At 34.4% G+C, this 19377-nt stretch overlaps 1 protein-coding gene across 2 annotated transcripts; it reads left to right on the top strand.

The window, feature by feature from the left end:
* Positions 1 to 5998: 5998 nt before the first annotated feature.
* Positions 5999 to 17769, top strand: LOC145562161 (cytochrome P450 750A1-like). 2 transcript variants are annotated; one of them, XM_081622352.1, is made up of 3 exons: positions 6010 to 7128; positions 16841 to 16903; positions 17593 to 17769. In XM_081622352.1, the coding sequence occupies exons 1-2, from the start codon at positions 6220 to 6222 to the stop codon at positions 16862 to 16864; spliced, it is 933 nt and encodes a 310-aa protein (XP_081478478.1). In that variant the 5' UTR covers positions 6010 to 6219; the 3' UTR covers positions 16865 to 16903; positions 17593 to 17769. The 2 variants fall into 2 exon arrangements, with proteins under 2 accessions (XP_081478477.1, XP_081478478.1); XM_081622351.1 differs by lacking the exons at positions 16841 to 16903; positions 17593 to 17769 and adding an exon at positions 8001 to 9234 and having other exon boundaries at positions 5999 to 7128.
* The last annotated feature ends 1608 nt before the right edge of the window (positions 17770 to 19377 follow it).

Genomic DNA, 19377 nt, shown 5'->3' with positions numbered 1-19377 from the left:
TACCTTAAAGGATTTTCAATGGAGTCAAAGATCAAAATACACGTAATCCAATGATAATCAGAACAGTACACATCAATTACATTTGTTCCCTACTTTCCTAGTAGTTTCATTGAACTATAGCAGGAACGAATGCATACCGTGTTCAATGGAGTAGGAGAATTGGAAGTATATAGAGTACGTTGACGGCAGTACAAGACTCGTTTTTTCTTTGTCTGCTGGCCCCGATAAATGAGTTGATGACTTAATTTCTATCAACAATAATGGTGTCCTTTGCGTCTACCTCCTTAGCTACGGAAGTACAGAGTGCTTTTTCTTAATCTAAGGTCCATAATTTTGCTCCTACTTAAAAGCAAGTTTTTTGTTAGCATTTGACAATGTACACTACATGATCCAAACTTTAAATTATCATAATCTAGATTATTTTGATAAGTAGTATCTAGTATGTACATTTTTTTTTAATTTATTTTTTTAAAAATAAAATATTCAAAGTGTCTTAGATTGGGATCTTTTAATCTATAATTAACTCCATATATTGTTTGTTTAATCATTACATGTCATGCCTTATATATATATATATATATATATATATATATATATATATATATATATATATATATATATATATATATATATATATATATATATATATATTTTGAATAGCAAAAATATTTCATTAATTAAAAGTCATACGACATCTGCAATAGAGATTCGACGTTAACAAATACATAAGATATTGAATCAAATAAAATTTTTCTTCGTAAAAACTACGATCGTCGGGTAGATCTTGCACTTTGGAGCATCTCCCGCTTATATCGTTGGAAAATACAGTCTTGTTGGAGAGATAATCTAACGATCCTTTGTTGTCGTGAGGATGTTTTCCTTCTGATTCATCTGTCTGTACTTGATAACTTGATAACTTTTTCACCAACGAAATAATTTTACGACAATCCATTAGATCTAATATCATGGATTCAAAATTAAGAAATTTCTCCCTCGAAAAGTGGAGATAAACCTTGTCTTTCGAAATAGGTCAAAAAACCCTTGTCTTTCGAAGGAGATCGGAAACCCTTTCTTTCGAGGGAGAAAAGTTCCTCCTAAAAGGAAGAAGCATTGTTATAAACCTAAAAAAAAACTTTAAAAAAACAAGAATTGGGCTTTCCACCAGTTAAAACTAATGAAAACCCCTTCAAAATTCAACAATGGAGGCTAGAGCTTTGGAGAAAGGAAGGAGGAGAGAGGAGATCATGCCTTGACTTATATATAATAAATATAAAAAGTTTATTTTTAATGTACTAGCTAGGTTAAACCCCATGTAATAAGATGCATGGTTGTTTAATAATTTTAAGGATATTATGACTTTTATAAAAAAAAAAAATAAATAAAAAATAAATAAAAATTCCAAATTGTTTTTTACCATAAAAAATTCTATAAATTTATTTTACTACCAAAATAAAAATTTAAAAATTAATTTTCACCATCTGCCGTCAAAATAACTATTAAATCTAACGGAATTTCTAAGAAATTTATGGACCTAAATACAATAATGTATGAGGAATATACTGTAATGATTGTATTTATAAGCTATTATATAGTTTAGCCCAAAATTAAAGTGATCCATTTAAGTAATTATTATTGTTGGGCTTGTTACGTATTTTATAGAGTATGGGGAATTTTATGTGTAAATACCGTTGGACCTTTCATAATGCATAATGGGCGGATTAGGGTAGGGAGTTATATAAATATATGTCTAGGGTTATGGTCTCCACTAGTACATATAATAGACTCTCAGTAATATCTCATAAATAGAGAAAAAACCCTAGAGTGTGTACCTAATAGAAGACGCATATTCAAGAAGCGGCTTGATCAATTGTCATGGAATCAGGTACTACATCAAAAACTCAAGAAAGAACAATACAATATTATTGTTAGTTATCCTTTTCACCTTTACAGTAACAACAAAAGCAATCACAAATCCAACAAAATGCATCAGATCATGTAACGGAACAACAGTAAATTACCCTTTCGGATTCTCCAAAAATGCGAGTTTCAACTGGATTGCACATCCGACGGTAGAATGGAATTCAAAGGTTATGATATCCGAAGCATAACATGGAATTCCATCACACTGGATTTCCCTCCAAATTGTGTTGGGTAGTGCTTCCAAGTTGTGGGTAGTTGTTTCCTCAATTATAGGATTATTAGTTTTATGTTTAGTAGGTTTTTACAGTATTGATATTGTATGTATATGTTCATGTTTATTAGTTAGAGAGTAAGTGGGTTAGTAGTGGACTAGTTGGTTTCTAATATTTACTATTTAGCATTGGTAGTTTATCAATTTAAGGGAATGGATGTATCTCAGTTTAATTAAGCAAATAATATTCAATGTTCATTGGTTTTTTTTTCTGCGTTATCTTTCTCTTTAATTTTACTTCCACCATGTTTTAATAAGTGTTACACTTATCAAATCCGGTCATGTTTTAATAACTGTTACACTTCATTTTTTGGCAAAAAACTACATTAAAATATTATATTTCCCTCCTCTCATGGTCCCCACCCAAACTCACTATTACTTTTTTTTTTATTATATCTTTCCTCTCACATTCATTACTTTTCAATAAATTACTAACTCTACTATCTTAATTTTACAATTTTTTAATATTCCAATTATCTCACTTACCTCTTATTTCATTTAAGTCAATTAAATTGCCTAAAAATATGTGTCGGTCAAACTGTAACACTTAAAAAAACACGAAGGGAGTATCTTTTTATATTCAACATGGTATCAGAGCTTCAGGTTAGATCCGGGAAGGGAGAGAGATGAAAAAAAAGAGAGACAGAGTAAGTGAATTAAAAAGAAAAAAAAAGCGTCGTGCGTGAGTTTCTTCAAGAACTTTAGTCGTATTTCATTATTCATTAGTGTTTGTCATACAAATTTTGTAAATGAGTGTTTTTTGTGTTTAACCATGGAAGTAATGGTTAGTGTTAGTGTGTTGATGGGTTATCTTTCAGCCCATGAAAAGGGATTTAATAATCCTGTGAAAAAGAGGGCAAAAATTGTTTGAGATAAAGATCGCATAATCTTTACAAGTGTGGAAGTCATAGTCAACGTAGAGACGGTTTTCAAAGATTTTTGGTACGATACAAGGTGACATGGTCAATTGGAGGACAATGTCAAAGAGAGTTAATGGAGAAATGTGCTCCATTGAAGGTATGTTGGTGAAAATATTCATCAACAAGATCGAGTACATTGATGAGAAGTACATCAATAAAAAATGTCGAAGTGTGGTTGTGTGGAGAGAATGGCTATGAGGATATCGTGTTGGTGATAATGTTCATCAACAAATCATGTGTAGGTGATGAGATGTGCATCACAAATTAAAACATCTAGCAAGAAGTTATGAAATTCGAAGAAGATAGTAGGGTCTTCTAAAGTCTAGTGTCGTGGTTGTGTCGTGAAAGTCAGGATTAAGGTATCTTGAGTGTCGAGACTGTTAAAGAGTGTCAAGTTCAAATCGAAGTCCATCGTCACAATATGGTAGTAGAAATTTAGCAATTGTACGTGACTTGGAAGCGAGGGGGTGTGTTGGGTTGTGCTTCCAAGTTGAGGGTAGTTGTTTCCTTAATTGTAGGATTATTAGTTTTATGTTTAGTGGGTTTTCACTTAGTCAAAGTATTGATGTTGTCTAGATACATTCATGTTTATTAGTTAGAGGGTAACTGAGTTAGTAGTAGACTAGTTGGTTTCTAATATTTAGCATTGGTAGTTTATCATTAGCCTATTTAAGGGAATGGATGTATCTCAGTTTAATTAAGCAAATAATATTCAATGTTCATTGGTTTCCTTTGCTTCTTTATCTTTATCTTTGATTTTATCTTTTATATTCAACAAATTGTAGTCGTCCGATTACTGAAATTTAACCTCTTTTCGGGGGAAAAACTATGTTTTAAGCCTTTAACTAGGCTAAACGGATTATTTTTACAGAAGTGCGCCAAGCCGTTCACCGAGTGCATGGTTCCACAACAGGACGATGGGTTTGGGTTGTGTGGAGCGAGGAGAATGAATATAAGTTGCTATGATTCGGAGAATGGTACTTTAGGAGGTGAACTTTTGAAGTACGAGGATGTTATTGACAGTCAAGGCATATTCTAGCCGGAATTATCAGAGTGGTAGTGTTAGTTAAACTTTTTACAATTTTGTAGTAAAAAAAATTAATAGGTAATTGTTTTCAAAACACACACTTTAATGGGTAGTTTTTGACAAAATTTTCCTCATATTATTTTTTTTATTATTGTTTTTTCAATTGAAAAAACTAGCTAATTTAGAATCTTTAAATCCGAGCGTGTGACATATGCCATATATAATTTTTAACTTGCATGATGCGTGTGCGACTAGTATCCCTTAAATGATCAAGAATTCATGACCGATTATACTACTACCTCCGTTTCATATTTTTTGCAACTTTTGCCAAAAATGAATGCTACACATTATTTGCAACTAATGTTTTCTTTCCTTTTTAGGTTGTCATTTCTTTCTATCTCTCTCCTCATCACATGCATTCATATTTTTCTCTCTCTATCTTACACTCACAAACAAATTTTGCCTAGGAGTCCGTACACCCTTCAAAGTTGCAAAAAATGTGAAACAGAGGTAGTAGAATCTTTACAAAAAAAAAAAAAAAAAAAAAAAAAAAAAAAAAAAAAAATCATACAGTATTTTAAAATATGAAATCAACAATAACCTAAATTGTTTTGATGGTGTCGTATGATATTTTTTTTACCGTATTTTTGAATAATCTAGTCATTACCCAATCAGCTAAATGGGATAAAGACAAAACTTTACTCTATCAAACTATGTACTATTCGTAAAAAGACACCCACCAATAGATGGGTAGCCATTTCAAAAGAATGATTTGTCTCTATCAAGATATATTGAATTGGACTATACATAAAAAGACAATCTATCCAACCAATTACAAGTTCAATGTGATATTCTTTTCAATTGTGATTATGTGTACATGATCACCGAGAAATATATGCACCACGTTTACACTTTTAAATTTTTAATACAAAAAATTGAACACTTTATAAAAAATAAATATTTAGTTAAAAAGAAAACAAGTAACAAAAAGTCAAAAAATAACATAAACATGCAATTTTATATGTTCATATTTTTTTAAATAAATGTTCACTTTATATGCATAAATATTAAATTTATATTACAAAACTATTGAATTATTATGAGTCAGACAAACTTCTTTAAAAATATTGATGTTTATTATATAGTGTTGTTTTAATATACTACATGTTCAAAATTTGCGATTGTTTAAAAATTTTTTTACTAAATGTTCAAATTTGCGATTGTTCAAATTTCTTTACTAATTGTTCAAAAGTATAGGCGTGGTGCATTACGATTGTTCAGCTTTTTTTTATTAAATGTTCAAAATTTTCGATGTTCAGATTTTCTTACTAAATGTTCTAAATTTGCGACTGTTCATATTTTTTTTACTAAATGTTCAAAAGTATAGGTGTGGTGCATTGCACTTGTTCGGATTTTTTTACTAAATGTTCAAAATTTTCGATGTTCAGAATTTTTTACAAAATGTTCAGAATTTTTTTACTAAATATTCAAAAGTATAGGTGTGGTGCACCTTAAGATTTGCGATATTATTTTCATTTAATCAATTATTGATTATAGATTTGATAAATTAACCGACTAATAGTTGCACTTTTGCTAGTGATTTTATCCAAGTTAAGCTTGCTTGACTTTTCGCTATAATTTTCCTACTTAATTACTGTAATTTTGTGGAATTTTATGACCGATATCATCAATTGCGCGTCAAGCTTTTTAAATCCAAAGTTGCACTATATATATATATATATATATATATATATATATATATATATATATATATATATATATATATATATATATATACACAAAAACAAACAAAAGAGGTCAAAATAGCAAGTTCATCACCACTTTATGTTTTTGGTGTTTAAAAAGCCACAAAGGATAGGGTAAGAATCAATCTTAAGATCTTCTGAAACAGGTTGAAAAACTCTAACCAGTTGAGCTATTCCTCACTCTCTTCATCACCACATTATGCATCATTTAAGTTATTCTTGGCTTCCTGCCTAATTTACTATAAATGACCTTAATTGATTTGGGAATAAATTATAGCTTATACCTCCATTATTCCATAAACTAACCACTCAACAATGGAGGCACCAATTTGGGCAACGTATGCACTCGCATCGCTAGCGACCATAACCATAGTACTCCTTACTAACCACTTTCGCCGTCCTAAACTTAACCAACCACCCGGCCCAAACCCATGGCCTATCATTGGGAACTTCAATCTCATTGGGTCACTTCCCCATCGTTCTATCCACGAACTCACTAAGAAATATGGGCATGTAATGATGCTCAAATTTGGGTCAGTCCCGGTGTTAGTGGGCTCATCCGTAGAAATGGCAAAGATAATCCTAAAAACAAATGATGAAATCTTTGCCGGAAGACCTAGAAATGCTGCCGGAAAGTATACTGCATATAACTATTACGATATAACATGGTCTCAGTATGGTCCATACTGGTGCCAAGCGCGAAAGATGTGCTTGATGGAACTTTTTAGCTCCAAGAGGCTCGAATCATACGAGTACATACGCATAGAAGAACTTAATTCCTTCTTAAGCGACATATTTAACGCGAATGGAGAATCCATTTTGTTAAAAGATTACCTCTTTACTTTGAACTTAAACGTGATTAGTAGGATGGTGCTAGGAAAAAAGTACTTGGAAAAAAATAACGAAGAAAAATCGATTGTAACACTAAAGGAATTTAAGTTAATGGTTGAGGAATGGTTCGTTTTGAATGGGGTATTGAATCTTGGAGATTGGATCCCTTGTTTAAAGTACATGGACGTACAAGGTTATGTGAAGAGGATGAAGATTTTAGGTAAGAAATTCGACATATTTTTGGAACATGTATTGGATGAACATAATGCTAGAAGGGAGATTGAGAAGGAAAAATGGGTTCCAAAAGATATGGTGGATGTATTATTACAACTTGCTGATGATCCTAATAATGAAGTTAAGCTTGAAAGAATTGGAGTCAAGGCATTCACTCAGGTATGTCCTAATTTCACTTTGTTATGTCTTAGAGAAAACCACAATGATCAATGATATAGATATAATATGGCCAACAAAAACGAACCCCGATTGATAATTTGACATCCATGTTATTAAAGCCCGGCAATCTAGCTACTCCCATATTAAATGTTCATTTTAAAGAATGAAATACTTTATCTATAAATTATTATTGATACGATAAAACAAATTCATGAAAATTTTAAAATTAGTTTTAATTTGTAATTTTAAAATAATTTAATAATATGTATATATTTTTGTATAATGTATTATTGAAGATATTGATGGTTAAATATATAAATAATATATTAATTAATGTGCAAAATGATAGTTGAAATTAACAAACAGGAGTGGAGCTGAGGGAGTTATATTTGTTGCCTTGTCGGAGATTCATTTTACTTGTATAACTACTCCCTGTCAAAAAAAAAAAAAAAAAAAAAAAAGAAAAAAATGTAAGAAGTAAAATATTACATTCTCCGTAGTACAAGTATTTATTAAGATAGTGAGACGATATCTATAAATAATTATATACTCTGTAATAAAGTAAGTTAGAATAGTAAGTATTATTTAAGGTGGAGGACAAAAATTCTATGCCAATACAATTCTCTGCCATGGCGGAAAAAACCCCAATCCCTGCCCCTTCTCCTGAAGAACAAGACCAGATCTCTCGTTCAAATAAGAAACCTAAACAGAAAATCACTCAATTGATTTTTAATAAAGAAAATAAAAATTTATGCAAGGAGGTAATCATGTGCTTACTCAAGGGCCTTGGATGTTAGATGACAACTATCTCACCATCCGTAAATGGGTCCCCAATTTCATCCCTGATGATTCTCCAATTCGTTTCTTAACAGCTTGGGTACGCATACCTCATCTTGTTGTTGAGTATTTTGATAAGGAGTTTTTGCATAAAATTGGAAGCAAGATACGGAAGGTTGTACGCATTGATAACAACACTGCCATGGCTTAAAGGGGTCAACTCACAAGGCTTAGCATTGAACTTGACCTATCCAAACCGCTCCTTTCTAAGTTCTGGCTTAAGGGGAAAATATGGAGAATTCAATACGAAGGCCTTTGTTTGATATGTTTTGATTGTGGAAAGATTGGTCATCAAGGAGATACATGTCCAGTGAAAGAGGCTGCCATCAGCGTTGATGATCCTGGTAGGGGAAATGAGCCTGCCACACGAGAAAAAATCAAGTCCAATGTGGAAGCACAAGATTATGGTGATTGGATGCTTGTTAAGAAGCCACCACCTCGCAAAAGGGAGGTCAAACAACTAGTAGGAGGAAAACAGCCACCAGAAAAAAGTCAAAGAGATGGTCAGAGTCAACGGGTTGACAAAGGAGGGTCCAGATTCGCAATTTTGAATGAGCATAATCACAGTGATTTGGAGAAAAATAAGGAAACGGATGTTACTCTAGAGGATACTAATTCGACTTTGATTGAGAATTATGTGGAAGCAGTTGATTTGAGCAAATCCTCTGAACCACAGATTATTCAACCAAAAGATATTGCCTTTATTTTAGGTAAAGATATTTCCAAATCTTCTGCTAAAGGGAATTCTCAAGGGAATTCGAAGCATGGGAAGGAATATAGGAAAAAAGATAATTTGTTCCTAAAAATATTCTCCAAGATAAAACTAATGAGCAGTCAACTTTATCTCCAATCTTAAACTCCATCCCTGCTACCCAAGGAAAAGAAAACACCTCAAGCGAGACTCAAGCCAACATCCAAGCCACCTTAACTTTGCCTCAGAATCTCAATCATAAGCCAATTTTCCCAAGCCAATCCCTTGCTTCCCTCACTCATGTCTCAAATACTCCCGAACACAGTCACTCTATGCATCCCTCCGGAGAAAATCATTTGCGTAATGACTCCTATAGAGCCATATTTGGGAATAGCGAGCCCCCTAACCCATCAACTCGAGATGGAGATACACTCATGGACGGTGTCGAGGCCAAAGACACTAGAACTAGTGGTAACATTGAAGTTACCATGGAAGATTAAGGAAGCCCTTAAAGCATATCTCTGATGCTTATAATGCAATTGCACCTAATTCATTGTTCCCTATGAATAGTACACAACTAGTTGATAATAATATATTCCCCATTACTTGTATGGTCTGGAATGTTCAAGGAGCGGGTACCCGTGATTTTTTAACAGCTTTGCGTGAAGTTATTCGCATTAATAAACCATTAGTCTTTGCCTTGGTAGAGACTCACATGGGAGGTGATCATTCCCTAAAAATAGCCTCGATGCTAGGCTATAATGGTCACACACGTGTTGACACTCAAGGTTTTAGTGGTGGCATTTGGGTGTTTTGGAAACCGGAGGTTGTCTCTATTGATCCTATTGTCAAACATAATCAATACATTATTATGCTCATCACTAGAAGGGGGGAAGAGCCGTGGTATTTTACTAAAGCTTATGCAAGCCCTGACCCTTCCAAGCGACAGGAGCTTTGGAGTAAGCTCTCAAACTTTGCCAGAAACAATAATAAGCCATGGTTATTATCTGGATATTTCAATGACACTCGCTTTGGTTGGGAGAGAAACTCAAGTTGTCCTGATACAGCTAGGAGAAGTGAAAGGTTTAACCATTGGGTCGAACAAAATCAACTGATTGAGGTTGAATTCTCTGGCCCCTCGCATACCTGGGCTTGTGGTAATTCAATTGAAACTCGCAAAAGCGCAAGGTTGGACAAAACTTTGTGCAATTCAGAGTGGGGTTTGAGGTTCGAGAAAGCAAGAGTCAAACATTTGCCAACAATCCAATCCGACCATTGTCCTTTCCTTATTTCTTCTAATGGTTTTTCTCCATTGGATTCTCTCAACCGACTGTTTCGCTTTCAAGTAACATGGCTATCTCATGAAAAATTCTCAGATTTTTTAGACTCAAAATGGAGGTTTGAGGAACCTCTTATGACTGTGCTCAAGTCGTTTTCTGCTGACTTACAGGAGTGGAAAAGAGAAGTTTTCCATTATATTTTCAGAGAAAAAAGATCACTCATGGCTCGAATTAAGGGCATCCAAACTGACCTTGCTAGTGGAAGGAAGTCAGGCTTGTTGAAGCTTGAAGCTAAACTTCGTAAGGAACTTGATTTAGTTCTCAGCCAAGAAGAACTCCTTTGGTACCAAAAAGCAAGAATCGATTGGATACAACATGGAGACCGGAATACTACTTTCTTCCACTTAAGTACAGTGATTAGGATATGGAGAAATAAGATAGTAGCTATCAAGGATGACGAGGGACATTGGATTCATGAACAGGATCAAGTGAAGAATCAGGTGGTTTCCTACTTCAAAAAGTTGTATGCGGCTGAAGGTAAAGAGGGTGAATATGACATTCCTGCAGGGGTTTGCTCTGAAAATATCAGCCTTTGATTGGAATACACTCTATAGAACTTTTACTAATTGTGATATAGAATTTGTGGTGAAGAATATGGGTTCCTTGAAAGCCCCCAGTCCCGATGGTTTCTAAGTTCTTTTTTATCAAAAGCATTGGAACACAGTAGCTCCGAATGTCTATGCTCTTATGCATGCCGTGTTGTAAGGGAAGGGAATGCCTGCCTCTTTGAACGAGACTTATATTGCGCTGCTCCCAAAGGTTGATAACCACGAAACAGTAGCCCAGTTCAGACCTATAGGTCTCTGCAACGTCACTTACAAAATAGTCACAAAAGCGATAGTTAATCGAATAAAACCTCTCTTGCCTTAATTAATTGCATCCTCGCAATCAAGTTTTGTTCTTAGATTACAAATTACTGATAATATAGTAATTGTCCAAGAAGTCTTGTACACTATGAAGAGAAAACAGGGTGGCAAAGGCTACATGATGATAAAGATCGACTTCGAGAAGGCATACGACCGTCTTAAGTGGTCCTTTATACATGATACCCTTATGGAGATGAAATTCCCGATTAAATTGATTAACATAATCATGGATTGCGTGAGTTCCCCCTCCATGAGTGTCTTGTGGAATGGAGAAAAAACCGATGTCTTCCTTCCCTCTCGTGGCATAAGGCAAGGAGACCTTTTATCTCCCTATCTCTTCGTGATGTGCATGGAGAGATTGAACCAAGTGATCGAGGAATCTATTGTGGCGAAACAGTGGAAACCAATTTATGCAAGCAAAGAAGGACCGCAATTATCAAATTTGTTTTTCGCGGATGACCTGATTCTTTTTGCTGAAGCATCAATCGAGCAAGCTGCAATAATTAAGAATTGTCTTGATCGTTTCTATGCAGCTTCGGGACAACGTGTAAGCTTGTCAAAATCTCGGGTGTACTTTTCTCACAACATCAATACTGAGAAGCAGAGCAGTATAAGTGAAGGTCTCGCCATGGAGGTAATGGAGGACCTTGGTCTTTATTTGGGCATGCCAACTTTAACAAGTAGAGTGACCAAGCAGACTTTTGCTCATTTGTGTGAAAAGATTGATAGGCGCTTGACTAGTTGGAAGACTAAGTTTTTATCTCCTGCCGGACGCATTACATTAGCCAAGTCTACTGTTACCACTATGGCTAATTATTCGATGCAATCTGCGAAAATCCCTCGTTCAATCTGTGACAACATTGATAAAAAAGCTCGAAGATTTATTTGGGGTGGGGATAAGGAAAAGAATCGAATCCATCTTCTCTCATGGGAAACGCTTCAATTACCCCGAGAAAAGGGAGGCATAGGCATTCGTTCAGCTAGACAAGCCAACTCCGCGTTTCTTACGAAGCTTGGGTGGAGAGTTCTCTCATAACCCAATGCTTTATGGTCTAGGGTTCTCAGGCACAAATATTGCAAAGGACGATGTGACATTGATATGTTTATCCCAACGCAAAATATGTCCAATGTTTGGCGCGGGATCACTGATAATGTCACTTAGTTGAAAAAAGGCTCGGCAGTGGCTATTAGGAATGGAAGTTCGACACTTTTTTGGGACCATTGTTGGGCTACTAATATGCCTCTTAGAGAAATGGCAGTTAGGCCAATTCCAGTTGCTATTGATGGAGCAATTGTTGAATAATTATGGGATGCGAATTCGGGTTGAAGATGGGACCTTATTACTGACATTCTGCCTCCCTCGGTTTTGAAAAAAATTGCAAGTCACAAGGTGGTTAAAGATCCGAATTTGGGCGACCTTAGATATTGGAAAGGTTCTAATTCTGGGGGCTTTTCAATTAAATATGTTGTTCGTATAATGAAGGAAGATGAGTCTAGTGATAAAAAATGGGATTTAGCTTGGCATGCCCCTGTTCAGCAGCGCGTTAGGGTCTTTCTATGGCTGTTGTTTCATGATCGTGTATTGAGTAATGCTAATAAAAAACTCAGACACCTCACTGAAGATCCAAGGTGCAATCTATGCAACCAAAATGTAGATGAAACTCTTTTTCATTTGCTTCGAGACTATCCTTCTGCTAGAAGTATATAGGCTAATGTTGGAGGGACTGCCCTGTATCCTTCCTTTTTCACTAGAAGTTTACAAAATTGGCTGACCAGGAACTTGAAAGGGGAAGAGCTTATACATTCTGAGAAGTGGCTCACGTGCTTTGCAACAGCTTTGTGGTGGATTTGGAGATGGAGAAACTGTCAAGAACATGGAAACTCCACAAGTATACCAGTTGACATAGGTACATTTATAAGATCACAAGCTGAAGCAACATGGGAAGCACTCACAAGCAACAATCAGTCACACCCTAACAACAGAAGTAAGCAACAAAGAAGTGAAGTTTTCATTCGTTGGATTGCTCCTCCTATGGACTGGATGTGCCTCAATACAGATGGGGCTGCCAAGGGTACTCTAAGATTTGCAGGAGGGGGAGGCATACTGCGTGATAGTAGTGACAGGTTCATAAGATGCTTCACAGCGAATTTTGGCATTTGCAATGCCTATAAAGCTGAATTAATGGCTGCTGAAATAGGCTTGAAGATGGAAGAAAGGTTAGGTATAACCAAATTAATTTTGCAGATGGACAATGAGGCTTGCTTAGAAGCTATCAACAATGTTACAATTCAAGGAGGAAAATGTGTTCACATACTCACTGCTTGCCGTAGCTTAATTAAAAAATTTTGTAATCGCTTTAGTTTGTTTCATTGTTATAGGGAGGGGAATAGAGTAGCGGATCAACTTGCCAATTTAGGGGTCATCCATGAAGAGAAGGTTATTTATTTCGACTCACCTCCGGCCGAAAGAAATAATCTTCTAAGGGAGGATGTGGTTGGAGTGGCTTGGCCACGACTTATTGCTTAATTTTTCTTATTATGTTCAATAAAATGGGCTTGACCCACCCTTTGCATCAAAAAAAAAAAAAAACGTAAGTTAGAATAGTGAAATAATAAACGTTAGGGTAATATTCATTTTAATTGCACATACATCCAAGAAAAATATAAGGAAGAAAATATATTATGAAATTGATTAAATGGTTTTAGTGACTTATTGTTACATTGATTTAAGAGAAAATTGTGAGAAAGGACCTTTTAAGTGGTCGACTTTTTAAAAAAAGACTTTTTAAGTTAAAATTTGTGAAAAAGGACCTTTTAAGTTGCATTTTGTTTGTAGAGGGTACTTGGGTGCTCTTGCGTGGTGGTCAACGTCGGAGCTCCGGCGTTGACTATCACAAGACTTATTATTATTTAAAAAAAAAAATCCCCAAATTTTCCTCTTTCCCGACCTAACCCTTTCATTCCCCCCCCCCCCTTTTCTCTCTCTTTCTCTCTCCTCCTGGAATTTTTTTTTTTTTTTGAAAACCTCCTGGAAACTTAAACAACAAGACAGTAAAAGACCATAACACATAAAGATAAGGAAGATCAAATTGTTGGGATTTAATTTATAGCATATTAATTCATTCATACTCCATATTTACACCAAAATATTGTTCATCAAAATATTGTTCATTAACCAAAATATCCAAAAGACGGAGCATAATTCTAAGTACAGACATAGTTTACCAAAACACAAATTTTAGATAAACAACTTTGCTGGGAAGGTTGCGATGCTTGGAGTGCATTCACAGAAGTTGTCTTCCTTCTCTTGTTCTTTGTTGTAGTAGGTTGGCTGGCAGACTTTGATTTTTTTGATGTAGATGGTGCTTGTGAAGTTCCAGATGTTGTTGAAGCAGGGGTTAGTGCTTGTGAAGTTGCAGCTGTTGTTGAAGCAGGGGTTGTAGATGGTGTGGCCTGCTGTGAAGTGCTAGCCCCTTTGTCTCCCTTTGGTGGTCTGCCACCTTTGCTCAAAGGCCCTTTGCTCAAAAGTGGTCTGAAACATTTTGTTTTTGAATGACCTAAGCCACCACACCTTTTGCAATTGTTTTGCTTCTTTGGCCCGTTCACATACTTACCCTCACCAAGTTCTTTCTTTTTGTTTTTCTTTGAAGGCCTGCCTGGCAAAACCCTATATGGAGGTGGGAGGGGTTTTGGAATGGTGGAGTTCTCCCATTGGTTATGACTTGGCATACCAGGGAACTTAGGAGAATAAGTTGCAGCATAAGTTGTTACATGATAGGCTGGATGCACATACTCTTTGTAGTTCAATCTTCTCTTTGCAATGCAAGCTAATGCATGCCAACATGGGATTCCCATCAAGCTCCATCTATAACAACCACAAGTTTTATTCTGAAGGTTCACAACATAGGTATCTTCCTCATGGTCCACTTCAAACTCAAAAATATCAGCTTGTCTGATTCTCATGTTGCAGACTTGTTTCTGTCCCCTCTCAATCATCTTTACAACACTTGGCATTATAAGACCATCAAAATCCTTTAAGCCTTCTCTCTTGGCACAACTTCTCATCATCACATATCTACGAATCCATTTCATCAAAGACAGTATTGGTTTAGTCCTAGCTTCTCTCAAGACATTATTAAAACTTTCACAATAATTATTTAACAACATCCCTGACTTAGCTCTAGAACTAAAACCATGCCTCGACCAATGGCAAACTGGGATAGCATTTAGGTAGTTCTATGCCTCTGTAATCATTTTCTTAATCTCATCCATATGGAATTTAAATTGATGCTGTATAATCACATATACATTATAAACCATTGTTACTAAATTGTTCCAATTCTTTACAAACAACAAGATATGCACATACATATGTACATTGATAGCAAGTTAGTTACTACCAAGTATATATACATACCTTAGTGGAAGACCTTGCTGCTTTCCAAAATGACTCTTTGTATGCCTCTCCTGGGAACTTTTGTTTGAAGTTAGTCCATATATGCCTGTAGCAAAATCTGATATCTGCAATAGGCATAATTGTACTGAAAGCATCAAGAAGGCCCTACAAACAAGACATTAATAATTAGTTAACAAGCAAAGAGCATCAATAAAGTATTCTGAAACAAATGTAGAACACTAATTGTAATACCCCGTATTTTTATACGTATTTTTCTAATTAATTAATTAATTATTATTTTCTAAAAAGGGTATTTTAGTAATTTAACTTACTATTTAAATCTTGGAGCCAAAACGATATTTGAATTTTGGCGCCAAAAGTATTTTAAAAACAAATTATTATTTTGGATAAGATTTATTATCCATTTATCCTATTTTAAAAACCAGATTATTTATATATTTTGGATATTTTAATTAAGGCAAAAGCTATATTTTATTATTATTTTAATAAGTCCGAAAATCCCATTTATTTGGCTAACAAATTTCGGATTTTCCTAAGAGAAAATCTGATTTTATTAGTTAAATTATTTGGTGAATATTTGGTATTTTATTATTTAATTATTTATTACAATAAATATTATTTACACAATTATTTTAATTCCTTAAAACTAGCAAAATAATTTCCTAAAGTACTAAATAGGAGGGCCGAAAATATGAGCTTAGGAAATCTCAAAAATTTCGGCCATCCCATATAGATTTTGGAAAAAATATTTTTGGTAAATTGTATTTTTAATTATCTCCTTAAAATCTCCTATTTTCCTTAAATCTAATTCTCCATCTTTTTAGTATCCAATCATTATATTTTCTTGCCATCTATTTTTCTTAATTATTCCCCAAGTAATTCCAATTTCCTTAATATTTTTCATGACAATCATACCTTCCATATTCAATTATACACAATCTCTTCAATATCAAAACTTTCCTTAAATCTTTACTCACTTCTCCAAGTAATCCCTTAAACCCTATTTACCATAATTCTTCCCAAATTCTCTTACCATAATTCTTGCATGAGGTAGCCTATAAATACCCCTCCATACCTCTCACATTCTTCACACCAATTCTCTTCTTTTCTTCTCCTCTTTTTACACAAATCATCCCGTTTATCTTTGAAGCCAATTTTCGGGCACTTCTGGTCAGTTTTTGGGGTATTGCTGTTTCACAAAAGATTGTTCCTCTCGAAAAATCCTTGAGGTTAGGCTCAAGAATCACCCAATTCGGAGTTATATCGAAGGAGTTATAGCCTCTACAAGTTCTGCCTATTCTTTCCAACGAAAATCCAATTCTTCTCTTTTCCTTGGTTTCTTATCTTTTCTCTTTCTCTTCTTTTATTCAATTATTATTATTATTATTATGGGGGATTTATAAAAATTATTATGAGTAGTTTTAATTATATAAATTAGATTTTTAATGATGCTTATGAAAATTAATTTAAAAGGTTCATGTACATATAGTTGGGGGTTTTTAATTTCATTGTTGTGATTATTTGTTAACCTTATATTAATTAAGGTTATATTTATTTGTAGGGTGTTTTTGATCAAGCTACTTGAGAGTTCTTTTGAAGTGATTTTGGCTAAGCAAGGATCAAGGTACGTTAGCATGTTTGAATGATTTTATGGTGATTGAATTAAATTGACTTGAATTATGGTTTATGAAATAAAAGTATGTTTAAAAGATTGGTTTTAATAATTAAATTGGAGTATTGATTTTTATAACATGTTTTGATTAATTAATTTATTATTCATATTTAAAAAGGATTGGTTTTGAAAGCTTGTTGGATTTATAAAAAAAAAAAAAAAAAAAAAAAAAAAAAAAAAAAAAAAGGGAGTTTGAATTATTATTATTAAAGGTTGGAGTTATTGGATTTAAAGAGGATTTATTTAATCATTGAATTAAATTTATTATTTATGCTTTATAAGCATGTTAGTAATCCCACTATGCGGATTTGGTATTTTGATAAGGCCTTGGACTTTGTATGACCGGGTCTTTCCTCAAGAATAGCCTTGTAACATAAGGAGACTAGCTTGGGGGGTGTGCACACTTGGGAAAGGAATTGGTTAAATTGGTTTAATTGGTTTTAAAATAATTGGAATTGGTTTTATTGATTATTGGGATTTGAATATTGAGAATTGGTTTTGAATCATGAGTTTGGAATTATTGGAATTGATTTCAAAAGCATGTTTGCAAATAAATTGAATTTAATTATCTTGCACTTACCGTACTTAGCATATTTTGCTAACCCGTATTTCTTATTTGTTTTGGTTCGCCCTGTTTACAGTAATGGTAAGCAGTGTTATTTCAGGTGGAGTGAATAAATTGATGCATTGGAGTCCCGGGATTTGGTTTCACTAAGTTAGGAATCTTGGTCTTTGTATCTATTTTTGAGTACTCATAACATTGGTTTCTATCTATAGTTATTATTAATAAAGAAGAGTTTTGAAGTTTCCGCTGCAAAGTATGGTTTTGTTAGTAAGTTGGGTAGTCTTGCGTAATCACGCGGCGGTAATGCGCCAAAGTCTATCTCTACGGTATAATTATACGTATTATACTGGTATTTCCGTAGAGGGAGATTTGGGGGTGTTACACTAACCTTCTGTCTGTCGGACATGAAGGTAACATCATCATCTTTTAACTCTCTTACCCAAGTTACAGCTCCAGTAACAAACCCAAGATCTTTCACTAACAAGTCTAAAAACCAGGTCCAAGTCTCAGAATTCTCTGTTTCAACCACTGACCATGCCACTAGGAATATGTTATTATTCCCATCTTTTCCCACTGCAGTTAGAAGAATTCCTGGGAATTGCCCTCTCAGATGGCACCCGTCCACTCCTAGTGTTGGCCTACAACCAGCCATGAACCCTTCTTTACATGGTTGTAGGCATATGTACATTCTTTGAAACAAGGGAGTGGGGTTTTCAATACTTGATAGCTTAACCACTGCGGTGCTTCCTGGATAATACTTCCTAATGGTCTCAACATATTCCCAAACCTTTTCATACTCCTCTACAGCATTCCCATTTATCATTTTTAGTGCTATACTCTTTGCAATATAACACTTAGAGTACCCAACTTCAACTCCTAACTCTCTCCTCACTCTTTTCTGGAAGACAATTATCTTGTAAGTAGGGTCATCCCTAAAATCTTCAAGGTACCTTTCTTCCAAATACTGACTAATTACTTTGTTGTTTTCATGTTGATGCCCACACACATGCTCTAACCTAAGACTCTTAATCTGAAATGTCTCTTCATTTTTCAATTTCTTACAGTGAACTTTGAACAAACATTTCCTCTTCTTCTTACAATGGCATTCTACCCTCTTGCCCTTCTTCCACTCACAATCACACCTTTGGGCACAAAAGACAGTAATCCTTTTACTCTTGTTATATAAAAAATAATAATTATACCCATTTTCAATTTCATGATGCTGTAAAGCTTTTCTAAACACTGCAGCAGAAGAAAATTTCATGCCCAAACAGAGCTTAATGGGTCTTTTGAAGTCATATTTAGGGTTAAAAACAGAATACTCAACCTCCTCATCATCAGATCCAACAACACTCCCTAATTCCTCATCACTTTCATTTAACTCATCATCACTATGCAACTGCATCCCCCCTGCCTCATGATACTCACCAACAGCTTCATTGTTCTGGGAGGGGTTCTGATCACTCAAACTCCTAACAACAGTGTCAGATATGTCAAAGTCTACATACTTTGCAAACAAATCATCATCACTTCTGTCCTCATAATCATCCTCACTCAAACACACATCTTCATCACTATTGAAGTCACTCAAACCATGTGCAACACTACCACTACTTCATTTGAAATAACCTGAAATTGTTTTTTAAGCCTTCTCTTGGGTTTTTTATGGGATAAAATAGTAGAAGTGTGTTCTGGTTCTCTTGGGTCTTGCATTTTATAAACAAGGTACTGAAAGTTAAACCTGAGTGAATTAAATACTACACATTTAGTCTTACTATGCAATTGATTAATTCAATAAACAACTAAAACAATTATAAAATAATCACAATAAATTAATCAAACCAAACTTCACAGATGTCCG

The sequence above is a fragment of the Chenopodium album genome, chromosome 10, assembly GCF_948465745.1.
Source record: "Chenopodium album chromosome 10, dcCheAlbu1.1, whole genome shotgun sequence".
In the NCBI taxonomy this organism is placed as follows: Eukaryota; Viridiplantae; Streptophyta; class Magnoliopsida; order Caryophyllales; family Amaranthaceae; genus Chenopodium; species Chenopodium album.
This window is presented reverse-complemented; position numbering and strand designations above follow the sequence as displayed.

Bases quoted from the DNA above. Each gene is read 5' to 3' on its own strand.
- LOC145562161 (XM_081622351.1), top strand. From the start codon at position 6,220: ATGGAGGCACCAATTTGGGCAACGTATGCACTCGCATCGCTAGCGACC. The intron at 7,129-8,000 runs GTATGTCCTAAT...GTTTCTTAACAG, and splicing joins GAGTCAAGGCATTCACTCAG to CTTGGGTACGCATACCTCAT.